At 36.4% G+C, this 13,251-nt stretch overlaps 2 protein-coding genes across 2 annotated transcripts; both read right to left on the minus strand.

Moving 5' to 3' along the window:
* Positions 1-949: 949 nt before the first annotated feature.
* LOC122302952 (expansin-A13) lies at positions 950-3,602 on the minus strand. The gene is made up of 2 exons (XM_043114438.1): positions 2,936-3,602; positions 950-1,455 (listed from the first exon to the last, which is right to left on the minus strand). Exons 1-2 carry the CDS (start codon positions 3,424-3,426, stop codon positions 1,146-1,148), a joined length of 801 nt encoding a protein of 266 aa, XP_042970372.1. The 5' UTR covers positions 3,427-3,602; the 3' UTR covers positions 950-1,145.
* Positions 3,603-4,374: 772 nt separating this feature from the next.
* LOC122302949 (protein REVEILLE 1) lies at positions 4,375-8,612 on the minus strand. The gene is made up of 6 exons (XM_043114437.1): positions 7,759-8,612; positions 6,939-7,073; positions 6,720-6,831; positions 6,572-6,633; positions 6,023-6,430; positions 4,375-5,935 (listed from the first exon to the last, which is right to left on the minus strand). The coding sequence occupies exons 1-6, from the start codon at positions 7,768-7,770 to the stop codon at positions 5,168-5,170; spliced, it is 1,497 nt and encodes a 498-aa protein (XP_042970371.1). The 5' UTR covers positions 7,771-8,612; the 3' UTR covers positions 4,375-5,167.
* Between the last annotated feature and the right edge of the window lie 4,639 nt (positions 8,613-13,251).

A 13,251-nucleotide genomic window follows, 5' to 3' on the forward strand; every position in this document is an offset into this window, starting at 1 on the left:
TTTAGATTTTAAAAAAATAAGAGAGAAAAAATTAAATAAAAAATATTATAAAATTAAAATATTGTTATAATATAGTTTTTTAATTTTTTTTTTTTTTTGAGAATTTGAAGAAGTTGAATTGTTTTTTATTTTTTATTTGAAAATTTGGGAAAGTTTTAATAATTAGTTTTAGATAAAAATTTTGGGATGAAACCTATTTTCAAACAAGCCCTATGACGAAAAAAGAGTAAAAATTGGTAACGTGATGCAATGTTGACTGTTGGATCTTTAAAAATAATGCATATTGGAACTTTTTAGCTATTTGAATGTATAATGTACAGCCTGTCGTGTTAGTAGTTTGGGATTCGAAATATAAAACACATTAATTTGGAGTGAAAAGTGTTTTTTTTTTTTTTTTCTTCCTTTTCTTAAACTCGATTGCAACTTACTGCTTGCTACCATATGATCTGTTAAATACGGGAATAAAGATAGATTGGTTGGCTATTACTTTTTTTCATTGAGAAATATTCTAGTAGATTACATAAAATAATTTTATAAATTAATGTGACAATCAATGTGATTTGATATGATTCGTCAAATTATAAAATTATTTTTATAATAAATTACATAAAGGCGTATAGGAGGAAGGTCCCCATATGACATGTGCCTCAGCTGTCGGTAGTTTTTGGCAGTTGCTTTGGACATTAACCTGGTGAGTCGAGACTCGAGAGAATTTCATTTGAAATCGGGCTCGACTGCGTTTGATTTTTCACATCATATTGCCATGTTCGTCCTTCTTGCGGAACGTTTGACCCGAAATGTCGCGGTAAAATCACACCCGATTGCTTCGAATGAGCGCTTTTGGGTCGTTCGTAGGGATGGATTTGGATTGGTTCAGTAAAACACACAAGAGTCGCTGCCCTTTCACATAATTAATTAATATTTTATATACTAAGCAAAAATATATATATTTATATTTCAAAAACGGAAAGACTTAGATCTGTTTTCTTATAGATTTCAGCAAACAACGTACATATCTTCACAAGCACAACATCATTTGCAATAAACTGACTACCATCCCCTCAAAAAATAAACCCCATTCCACACAACTTTACCCTCCCTGATTACGGAAGAAAAAAGGAAAACTATGCAAGGACTTTCAAGTTTTAAGACACAAATTGCTTGCCTTCAAATGTTTGGCCAAAGTTCCAGTCCTTGGGAGCAACATTGTAACATGTAACCGTCACGCCATCGCTATTAGTGACCTCGAATGAAAGAGGTTGATTCTTTAAATCAGCATTTATGTGCCAATTTTGGCCCCAATTCCTCCCCATCGGAAGCCAACCAGTTCTTGAACCCTTTATCTTCACCGCAGCTACATCCCCAGCACCAGCAACATTTGTGATTAGCACTGAGATGAAGATATTTGAACCATCGATCATAAATCGAATTCCGCCTTCCTTTCTGCACTTGATCCTGTTAAAATCACATTAAACAAGTCAAGCTGTAGTGTTTTATTCTGTAATATAGACATGCACATGTGCCTATCAGAACCATGACGAAAATGGGCGCAATGATGAGTTGTAATGTGATGTGAAAGTTTCACTAAAATTTAGCCTAAGAGGTAAATGCGAGGAAATATTCAGAAATCTTGAGTATGTACGGTTCAATGACAGAGGTTAGGATTAGTCAACAAAGGCTGCCAAAGGGTGGCCGACAGGTAGATGATATCGATAGAGGGTTTTGACAGAAACGAAGTATAAAGATGCAACAACAATGAGTAGAGAAATGAGAGTATTATGCCCCCATCTACCGATTGATTTTTTAAGCTAATTGATTCTATGCAGTGTTAATCAACAACTAGCAAATATTTTTGGAACTTCCCTTCGAAGTAAGCTTGTTATTACTCCACCAAGCATTTAGACATTATTTTGTAAGAAGCAAGCAAGCAACCTCTAGCATATAAACATGAAGTCTGTACTTGTTTAGAGTGGCCAACTGACCACGGAAGAATAAATTGGGCTACCGTCTCTCTTCTCTTTAACAGAAAATTTGTGAGTGCGCAGCTTGTCCCATATCCGAATGGATGGAATGTCAAGAAATAGACAAAGTTTTAGGCATGTTTGTTTAGTGAAACCATTTCATTTAGCATTTTTTCAAATTTCTAAATAAAATACAATAAACAATTTAACATTTTCAAATTTCAAAATAAAAATAATATTAAAAAATAATATTTTATTCAATTTTTATCTCATCTCATCTAAATTTACTTTTCAAACTAAGCCTTAATGTTTAATCCTAGGTTATGTGAAACCTTTTTTTTTTTTTTTTTTTTTTCTGCAGCCATGATCAGTCCCATTGATCTATATTTTCACGAGAGGGAGACCTCGCCGGAAGGGGGAGGGGGGGAAGGAGATCCCAGACCCACTTCTACCTAAATGCTTTAACTCAGTCATTAAGTTTAAGATTCCATATAGGAAACATTAGAATTACTAACTGGGGTCAGCAGTCCCACATCCATAACTGTGGGAAGGGAGGACATAAGGTTGAGAAAAAATTACTCTAATAAGTCATGGGGCGTAATGGTAATCCAAACGCACAGTCTCGGACCAGAGCGACCACTCTTCATCACACAGCGAGAAACAAGATTCAACGGGAGAATCCCAAGTGAAAAAAGTGCGCATAGGATAACGACCCTACGCCACATCCCTAGCGTAAGTTAACAAATCAAACAGCAGTGCCATCCAGCAAGAACTCAGTAAAAGTTAGTGTAAACGCCCGGCTCGGGTTAGCATGATGCGCAAGAAAAGTAAAGCAGGAAGAGGACAAAAAAAAAAAAAAACAAAGGCAAAGTAGACACGGAGAAAGTGGGATTCGGGCACGCGTAGACTCACGCCCTTCGATGAAGAAGATGATACGGTAACTCGGTATGCGAGAGTAGAGTTTGATACAGTACCTACGGTACAGAACGGGCATGTTACCGGCCTTCCAGATAGCGATCTTCTCGAAGGCCTCGATAGGGAGGACGAAGTGCTTATTGGGAGCGTTGCAGCGGCCCCCGCCGTCCGGGGTGAACCCGTAATTGGGTGCGCAGAAGTTGGTCGCCGTGACTATGATGGAGGTGCCCGGAATGCACCAGCGGAGGTCGTCCACGCACTTCAGCTCGAAGCACGCGCCGCAGATCTGTCCCCGCTCGAACAGCACCTCGCTCAAGCCCACGGTGGCCATACCGTAACCAGCCTTCACCAGGTCTCCGTACCCACATGCCCCTCCCACCGCGTCCCTGGGGTCCGCCGCCGCGTAGTAGGTGGCGCGCGCCGATCTCCACTCGGGAGGCGAGGACGATTGCAATGGGGGAAACGAGGAGGAGGAGGAAGAGTAGTGGGAGGTTGCTTTTGATGATAGAGTGAATATGATAGAGAGATTGATGATTAGGAGTAGTGACATTATTGAGAGACAGAGGGTGGGAGAGCAATGAGGGATGGGGGTAGCTACAGAAACAGACAGCGGATTAAGTTAAAGAGGAAAGCTTTGGTGGAATAATGTCCGACGATGCTTTTTTTTCACTCTACTTTCTCAAGTGGAGTTTGCTTTTGCCCCTTCCCTTTTTTTTAAGTTGAGTTTTGAGTGTTGTAACGTGTTTATATTATAAATAATAATGGAAAAGGAAGTAAAAAGTGATAATAGAATATTAAATAATAATAAAAATAAAATATTAATAATAAAATAAATATTAATAAAATATGTTAAGAAGGGTAGTCTCAGTATCTAAACCCAAACCCACCTTAATCTATTGTGGGTCATTTGAAGTTACCATTTTGGGCACTAGAAGGAACTGCGTTTTAGTATTACGAGATATTTTGTCCGGAACTTTGGTTCTGTATACAAGTAGTATTTGACTATTTGTGGGCCTTTTACAGTTTTACTCTCGATCAATGGCCTTTCCCTCTGTACAGTAGCCAAAATGAGCGAATCCAGACAAATTCCGACACCGTAGAGCACATCTTTAGAAACTTGAGTATCATTGTTGATGGACAAGGTTGGATAACTGGATTAGTGACAGCAACCAGATAAGGCCTGATTTTGGACGTTGATGTTATCTCAAATGTCCTGTTTGCTTGAGGGATTATTCTAAGAAGAGGAACTGTCGTGCTCAAAAATGTCCCCATCCCGAAATTTTACTGCCTTTGAAATATCCCAAACTCCAAAATCTCTCTCCAATTATACGTTCCTCTCTCCTTCGAAGTCTTTGACGATTATTTTTTGGCTTCCTTTCTGCATAATAGCTAATAGCTTTGTTTCAAAGTCCAGCCTCTCTTTTATGCCTTCTTTTATATAAAGAGAGGACCTTCTCCACAACCAGCCCATATCAACAATCACTACTAAGACAAGAAAAACTCCACAAAAGATTTCCAGTTGTTCTTTACTCTCGCCTGGAAAACATTACAAATATGACGAACGTATATTCTGCTAATCTTAATACAAGAATTCCATCTTGCTCCAGGATGTTCTCCTTTCTCGGATAGAAGGTTTTATGCTTTCTAGAGTGTTGTCCCAACACTTCTTTCCCGTTTGGACTTGGATCACTTGTGCCAGCATTTTCCAGATTGTCATTAGCCATCCATATGATCAGAGATAGAGAAGAGGTGAGTTCTTTATACGGCAATGACTTCCTCTCTTGCTTATAAGGAAACAGCACGCCCTTTCGGTTGGTTCCGGGTTCGGAACATCCTCCTATTACCTTTTGATAAACCACACTCAAAGGTTTGCAGATGCTGAGAAAATAACACTTAAATATGAAACTAGTTTTGTTTCACATAGTAAGCGACCTAGTGATTTCATCATTCATAGTTCAAAGAAAGAAAAGAATTAGGAATACAAAAGCAGATACCGAGGACAAGAGAAAAAAGGCAGGCAAGAGAATATTATGTGTACAAGAAGATATGGGCTTATGGATTTGAACAGTTGGAGGTAAAAACAGAAGGAAAATAAAAAAACCTAGAAGAGAATTTGCAAGGCTGCAAAAACGGATGTTGTTCCAACGTCATTTTCTTTCTCATCCTCAGTCATCCAGCAGCTGAAACCCCTACAGTCCACTAAACTGTACCAACATCAGTTTCTAAGCCTGTTAAAAACTGTGTCTGCAAAGTAAAGGATATTCCTCTGGGGAATCTACAACTGAGGGACACTATAAGCAAAGCCGGATTCGTTTCTCGTCTCCCTCTTGACCCGTTATTGTTGAGGATTGGGTCTCTCTCTCTGCCATACATCTTTTATATGGTACAAACCCTTTGACACACTTTTCAGGGCTCGTTCTTAGGACAGAGAAGGCTGATTTTTCACTTGGCCTAAATTGGAAAATCATGCGTCTCTCTTGATTCTCATTTCTAAGGAAAAATGGACTACTCTGAGTCTCTGCCTCTGAACATCTATCGCCATTTTCCCCATCATGCATCGATCCAGTGTTTGAACCAGTCCAGGAACCTTCTTTCCGAACTTCTTTATCATGGACTTCTCCTAGAGCAGAGTCCCCAGATGCTCCCCGCGATGGGTCCGCCTTAGGGAATGGCATGAAAGGAAGTGGAAAACCCCCACAAACGGTCCACCATGGTATAGGAGCAGCAGAACTGTTTTCCAACAGATTTAAGCTTTTTCTCTGGCATTGCATGAAATAGAGGGCACCATTTGGGACATGTGGCAAATGACTCCAAACGCATTCGTTATTGCCCAGCATAGATTTCACGGGCTCAGAGTTCATTGGTAACGGTTCCACAACTTTTTCCTCATGCATGTCTGCTGGGGGGATGGGTTTGCTAGTCCCTAAGCTGGGACAAGACGGTCTGTGGGAATCTGTAACTAATACAGTCCTCCCAAAAAGCTTAAGTTGACGGGGGGATCCTTCCTCTGAAGTAACTTCTTTAGTACAGGCGTTTTCTTTGGGGAACAACTCGATTTTCTGAGAATTGAGGCCAACATCAAAACATTATAGAAGTAAAATAAGAGGTTTTTCATTAAAATTTATTGAATTGGATAAAACAATTACCACGGGAAGTTGCTGATCAGAATCTGAACCAACAGTCATTAGAGCTGGTGATGGAGATGCACTTCGGTCAGTCGATTGGTTAGGTTCAGGTAGTACTAAGCCACCAAGTTGGACATCGGCTGCAGATGAAACAGGGGATAAGCTATTATTTGGTGAATCTAAATCAGGCGAACCCACTGCCTCTGAACCGACTGCGGATAACACTGAGGTTGGGGATTGGTTTTCTCGTTCTGAAACTGATAAATTTGGAGATGCAGACCTTAGCGGCTGCTCCAGAGTGGAGATTTCTTTATTAGGAGGAATTACAAGTTTCCTTGGGTAAGGATGCATGGGCTTTCGTTTTGGCCTTGGGGGAGGAATCTCAATGGGCTCAGAGCTTGTGTTGCTACCATTGGAGTCACGAACGACCTGTTATGAAGACAAAAAACAGGTGATTTAGAACGGCACCAAGCATGAATGGATGAACCTATCTGCAAAGGTTGCAAATTTAACTTATTGAATAGATAGGCATAGCTATTGAAAATGGATAATGGAATAAGAGCAGTAAACCTTAGAGAAGAATTTTTGAGCATGACTTCGAATCTGAACTGCAGTCTTTGTGCCCACGTGCTCTGTTAAAAAAAAAGAGGACAGTCTTAAGAAAATGATAACAGTTATAATTTTTCCTGAGATATAAGAAATCCGCATTGAGTTATACCCTCTATCCGTCTCCAAGCTCGACCATACATCTTTAAAGCATCAAGAAACTTCTTGTGCTCTTCCTCTGACCATCTTTCTCTTTGTTTCGTGATTGTGTATGGTTTCCTAACCTATTGAAACAGTAACAACGGACAGGTAGAAAAAAGTGTGATCAGAGTCTTCAAATCAATTGGTTCTGCGGACAGAAGAGCATGAACGATGCGGAAAAAATATAAACCTTGGTAGCATAGTCATTCCCACTAGAAAACCGATCCCTAAGTTGGGCACCAGTTACAGAATGTAGCCCAGAACTCAAAGATACTTCGTTACTTCCCTGGAGAACAGAACGTGAACGAGTTCCCACACTTTGATCCTACAGCCAAAAGAGAAAAAAAGCTGTAAAAAAAAAATCGTTTTGTTTCCAGCACAAAAATAAAATCGCAAATTTTTTAAAATGGAAAAAACACAATCTTTCCTCCAACGCTATCGCCCTCCGTAATCGATATTGCAATTTAAAAACTAAAACAATCGCATTTTGAAACTTTTAATTAACAGGCGAAGAAAAGGCTAAATAACAAAAATCCCATATGAATAATTCCTCAATACTCCCCAAAATTCCATTAGAAAGGAATAATTCCCCAGTAAAGTACCAAACAAAAGCTATCGAATTGAACGAACTTATTAAGAAAAGAAATGAACCCTCTTATAAGAGAACTGTCATAATGGACAAATTGATGAGAAATTAAATCATGCCCAATTGCCCTCGGCCAATTAAAAAAGGAAAAATACCATTGAGGGGAGCAAAAATCTTCATTGCTTACAATTTTAACTTGTAAACCTCGTCTTCAGTTCATAATATTATAGTTAAAAATACACCCTCATCACAATTTATCGTGAAGTTTGTCTCTCACTTAAAAAGACCGGAATCCAAAGAATAGTTAGTGATCGATGAATGAAAATTGCAAGATATGAACCTTCTAACTACTGAAATCACATATCAATACAGAACAGAAAGATCATAATTAAAACCATATATACTGATTAAAAAGGTATGATACCTGAATAGCCATAGCTGCAGAAACCTCCAAACCGCCTTATGCTTAAAAGAGCCAAACACTCCGAGCACTCTTTGACTTCGCTTCTCCACAAAGCCGCTTTGTCTTACTCCTTTTGCATGCAGAATCAAAACATTCATAAATTTAAGAGACCCTGATGGAATCGATTCCGTACAGTAACATACCCATCTGATCCAAACAAATTAACCCAAGAAATAGAACTTTTCTCTTCGGCTCCCGGCTGATTCCAAGCTTGGAACTCTCAGTAACCCTAGAATTGAACAATCCAAAAAAGCCTTGAAGCTCCGTCCCTACACAGCAAAAGACTCCCAATTTCTCGCGTCGGTAACTTCACTGATTAGCAACCAAAGTTCACGAAATTTCTCGTTGTAAAGAGAGATTACGTGAGAGAAAGAATAGCCTCCGACTTAGTCACAAAACAACTACAGACTGTGGGACAGACGAAGAGGAAATATATAACACAAAATCGACAATAGCCTCACCAATAAACTATATATATAAATCCTTTTTTTTTTGGGGGAAAAAAATTATTCGAAACAGAGTTCGAGCATGGAAGAAACAACAGTATTCCAATCACAGGAGTACCGGATCCCCTTGATCCCTCGATGCAATTGTAACCGGAAAAACACACCCCTCGCCTCCCACACACCGGAAAATACTCTTTAAAAGAAACTCAGAGAGAGAGAGAGACAGAGACAGAGAGGCTTGAGATACAAAGGGCTGAGGAGGAAAGGAGGGGAGAGGAGAGGAGAAGAAGAGAGAATGGGTAGTGAATAGTAGGAGTTTTGGCCTGTGAATGTGAAGAAAAAGGCACAAAGCAGAGGTCGCCACATCAGAGGCTATTTTTCTCTTTTTTGACATTTGTTATAAAATTAAAATTTTCTTCAATAGAACGCTCGAGGCTTCGAAAGAATCTTGTGGCTCACGTCGCAGGATGGCCCCGACACGTGGCGTTTGCTTGTCCTGTCTCCCACTTTTTTATTGCGCTGGCCTGTTTTAGTGTTTTTAATTCGGTTGGGGAGGAAAATTTGAGAGCCTAGCGGATAATTGAGACGACACACCTATACTCGCAGAGAGTGAAAAGCAAAACGCGCTACTCGCAGTTTATTGAGCAGCCCACATGTCATTTCCTGTGCACCACCACTAGATTTGGTTTGTACTGATAAAGCCTGGCATAAAAGAGAGAATCTTGATAGAATAAAATTAGATAAAGTTAAAAATGAGATCTTGATAAATATTTCTAAATAACATTTTAATAAGTAAAATAAGAAAAATATAAATAAAATAAAGAAAGATGATGCATTAAATTTATTTTTTTCCCTATGGAATGGGGACCCGACAACATTAGATTGAGACAAGATGGAAGAAAATCATATCTTACGTTAGTAGAAAAAAGAGAGGATATATAGATAGTTTTAGAAATTCTAAAGACGCGAATGAACCATACATAAATTAAAGCTCTATTTAGATATTGAAATTAATTGAGTTATTTATTAATAGTAGTAAATAAAAATAATAGAATGAATTTTGTAGAATTTATTTAAAATAAATTTATACGTGTTTAGATGTTAAAATGAATTTATAATTTTAAATATATTTATGAAAAGTTAAAAAAAGTTATAAGTCCTACATATAAATTTGTGTTAAGTTAAAAAAATTTATAAATCTTACGTATAAATAAATTTTAAGTTAAGATGAATTTAATAATTTGAGAATTTGATACTTAAATATTAAACTTAATTTAAGATTAAAGTAAGTTAATCTTAATTCAATCTAAATTTTACGTATTGGAGGGTTGCATTATGTGAGGGTGCGTGAAAAGGTCTTGTTGACAGAAGGGACAAATATAGCCTCTTAACAACCGATATGAGAAAAAGAGATGAAATAGCACATTTAAAGGCCAGGATATTGGCTCTTTAAAATACCATGAAAATAAATAAAAACGCAATTGGACGGTGCATGACAACCAAGTGTTGAATTTGAGTGCACGATTCTTCAGGTGAGAGGTGCGTGAAAAAAGTGTGAGAGAGCGCTATACAACTAACCTTTAACGGTCAAAGCAAAAAGTGAAAGAAAACTACCTATGTAGACAGGAAAGCAAGGAGTTTAAAAAGGGCAAAAAATGGATTATGCTTATGGACAAAGAGAGGAGGTTTCTTCTGCACTTGCCATTATGCCATGGGAAGATAGCATTTAAGCGAAAAGTAGTTTTTTCAAATCTTGAGATAGGTCACACTATATATAAAAAGATAAAAACGAGCAAGACGTTGGGCTAATAATTAAAGAAATCAAAAGATTCAAAACCTAGACATCTCGTTTGGAAATTAAATTTAATTAAGATTAATTCAGTTCAATTTAATTTTAAATTGAATCTAACATCTAAATATCAAAATTTTAAATTATTAAAATTAACTCAATTTAAAATTTTTGTACACATAGGACTCATAATATCTTTCAACTCAATATCTCTTTATATGCACGACTCGTAATTTTTTTTAATTTTTTATAAATATATTTAAACTCATCTTAAAATAGTCCCATAAAACTTATTCCAGTATCTCAACTCACTATTATTTATAAAAAACTTCAATTCAACAAACGAAATTAGAAGAAATAAAAATTTATAGCTTTTCTCTATTTTTTTGTTGCCACATGCACTTACTTATATACTTTCTGCTTTAATCGATTCAGTTTCATTTAAAATTTTTTTTATGTATATGATATGATTAATCACATTTAAAAAATATATATTTATAAACTCCAAGCTATATAATCTAAGCATGTTACCCATTTTAGAGGTTTAGATCTTCTTTTTTTTTTTTAATTCAATTGAGATTGAATCTGATAACCAATTTACTAAAAAATACATAAAAGAAAACAAATATATATATTTTTCACATATAAGATGATGCTTTTTAATTTTAAGAAATACTTTAGTCATAAATAAATTATATAAAAATAATTTTACAAACTGACGTGATTTCATGCAGTTCATCAAATTAGAAAATTATTTTTATTATTAAATAGATTTAACAGATCACATAAAATCATATCAATTTATAAAATTATTTTTATATAATATATCTGTGACTATAATAATTCTATTTTTATTACTACCAACTCAATGCTTTTCTCTAGAATTGAGAATTATGGTGCACGTCCATGGTAAAAGTATCCACTTTTAGAACAATTATCTATTATTAATTACCAGGCTTTGTTGATAATTATTAGTCTATCCACTTGAGAAGTAAAAAAGCTCATTTTTTTTCCACGTGGAAATAAATACATTTCCACGAGCAAGGGACCAAAAATGATTTGGAAATTAAAGAAAATAAACAGAAAATGAGAATTAAATTAAATTATATCCACTTGTTGGCCGCAGCGTGAAAGAAAGCGTAAAAATAAAAATAAAAAAAAAACGGGAGAAAACAGATTGTTGACAGCGTCGCAACAGTAAAGGCCAGACATCTGTCGACCTAGCAGCGCGAGTAGTCAAAGCGAGTGTTGACACCGGGTGGTGGAGGCTGGAACTAGCATTATTTCGGATTTTGATGGCGACAGAGATATCGGAATAAACAGACATGCGGCACTGAATAATTTTCGGACGATATTTTGGCGAGTGGCAAAAATTAAAAAGATTAAAATATCTAGAGCCTCTAAAAAACATAATTTAAGAAAGAAAGAGAAAGAAACAAGGAAGTCCACTAGTTGTGGATCAAAGACACAACAAAAAGGAACCATAGATAGACGAAGAGAGGATATGACTGTGCCCCCTACTCGTCTCCCTCGCGCTGTCAGGTACAGACCTTTTACTCTCATGCGCTTTTCGCCACGTCATCGCCACCCACCGCCTGATCCTATGGCTAACGCCACGTGTACTTTGCCAATACAAGAAAGAGAGAGAAGGGGAAAGGATAGAGATGCTTTTCTGGACCACTCGTGTTTGGCTACGCCATCCTAATATTGTTTAAATTATTCTGTTATTATTAAATCGTGAAAAACTGCGGACCACAAGTTGGTTTGCGCTTTTAGAGGGCTTTTTTTTGCTCTTTTTTATTTTTTTAAGGTAAACAGAGAGACGGATATACTAAAGGGGTGGTGGGACTGCCAGGTGTCACGATTCGTGCATGTTTCCACTCAGCGTTGAAATATGAGGCTCGAGATCTTTCCCCTTAGATATTCACTTTCTGTCCACCTCTGAGATGAGTCAGCACTGGCAGTGGCCTCCGTCGACATCTCCAACGAAAGCTCGGCACGTGTACCAAATCAGCGATCTCATTGCAGTCTCTCTGACTCTCTGCGGAACGGGCGCAGGTCTTCCTCTTTGTAAGTCTGGGTGAAGCCCATGCATTTTGATGCAGCGTAATTTCATTTGTAATATAAGTTTAAAATATGAGTATGTTCGATGCATGGCGTATCAGTTTTCTTAGAGGACATAATTTCACTACCCACTTTGCCCAAATGAAGATGTTAAGATGAAAATTATCCAACAAATCGGAATGGGAAAAAGAGTTGTTTCCAACCCACATATGTGGCTCATATTTCAATGAAAAGGTATACAACCCATTGTAGAGGTTGAGTTTTTCTACATATAAATAAAGTCGCGTACTAATCTGCGTACTAATATTGATTATTTCATACTTAAAAGTTAAATTAGCACTATTTTCAATAAAATTTACTTTTTGATCAATCACAATAAATTAGTACACATATTAGTGCACTAATGTGCTTGCAACTAGACTTTTTCATAGAGGTTTGGGGCATCAATACGGTGACCGTACTTTCATCTATATCAGTAAATAAAATAATAATATATTAAATGTAAATAGAAAATGAGATATATTAATTTACATGGTTCAATACTAAGGTTCTATTTAGTTATATAGATGAGATGAGATGTTTGAAATAGTGATAAATAAAATATTATTATAATATAATTTTGTATTGAGATTTGAAAATGTAAAATTATTTATTATATTTTGTATGAAAATTTGAAAAAATTATAATGATGAGTTGAAATGAGATAATATAAGTTTTTTAGTTTTGTGTAACCAATTCGAGCCTAGTTTATATTCATGTATTATTTAGAGGACAAATCTATTATAATAAAAATATTCTATAATCTCTCATGATCTCTCATTTCTCTCTATACAATAGAGGTTGGAAACTCCTTTAATCTGGAAAGACAATATCCATAAAACTTCTCATCAAAAGGTTAAAGAAGATCTCTCTCTCTCTCGAATCCACCCTTTTCATATATCAAATCCCCCTTTATTGAGAATATCCATGTTAGATGCATGGCATATAAGTTTTGCATATTTTCTTTGAAAGACGTAAGGACCACTATTAAAATGATTTTGTTTCTATGTAAGTCTATATTTATCTTCTTCTTTTTTAATAAAATGTGTAGAATTTGTATATCTTAAAGACTACACAAATAATTTTTCTTTAAATATTATGTTCTTATTACAAACA

The sequence above is a fragment of the Carya illinoinensis genome, chromosome 3, assembly GCF_018687715.1.
Source record: "Carya illinoinensis cultivar Pawnee chromosome 3, C.illinoinensisPawnee_v1, whole genome shotgun sequence".
Taxonomy (NCBI): Eukaryota; Viridiplantae; Streptophyta; class Magnoliopsida; order Fagales; family Juglandaceae; genus Carya; species Carya illinoinensis.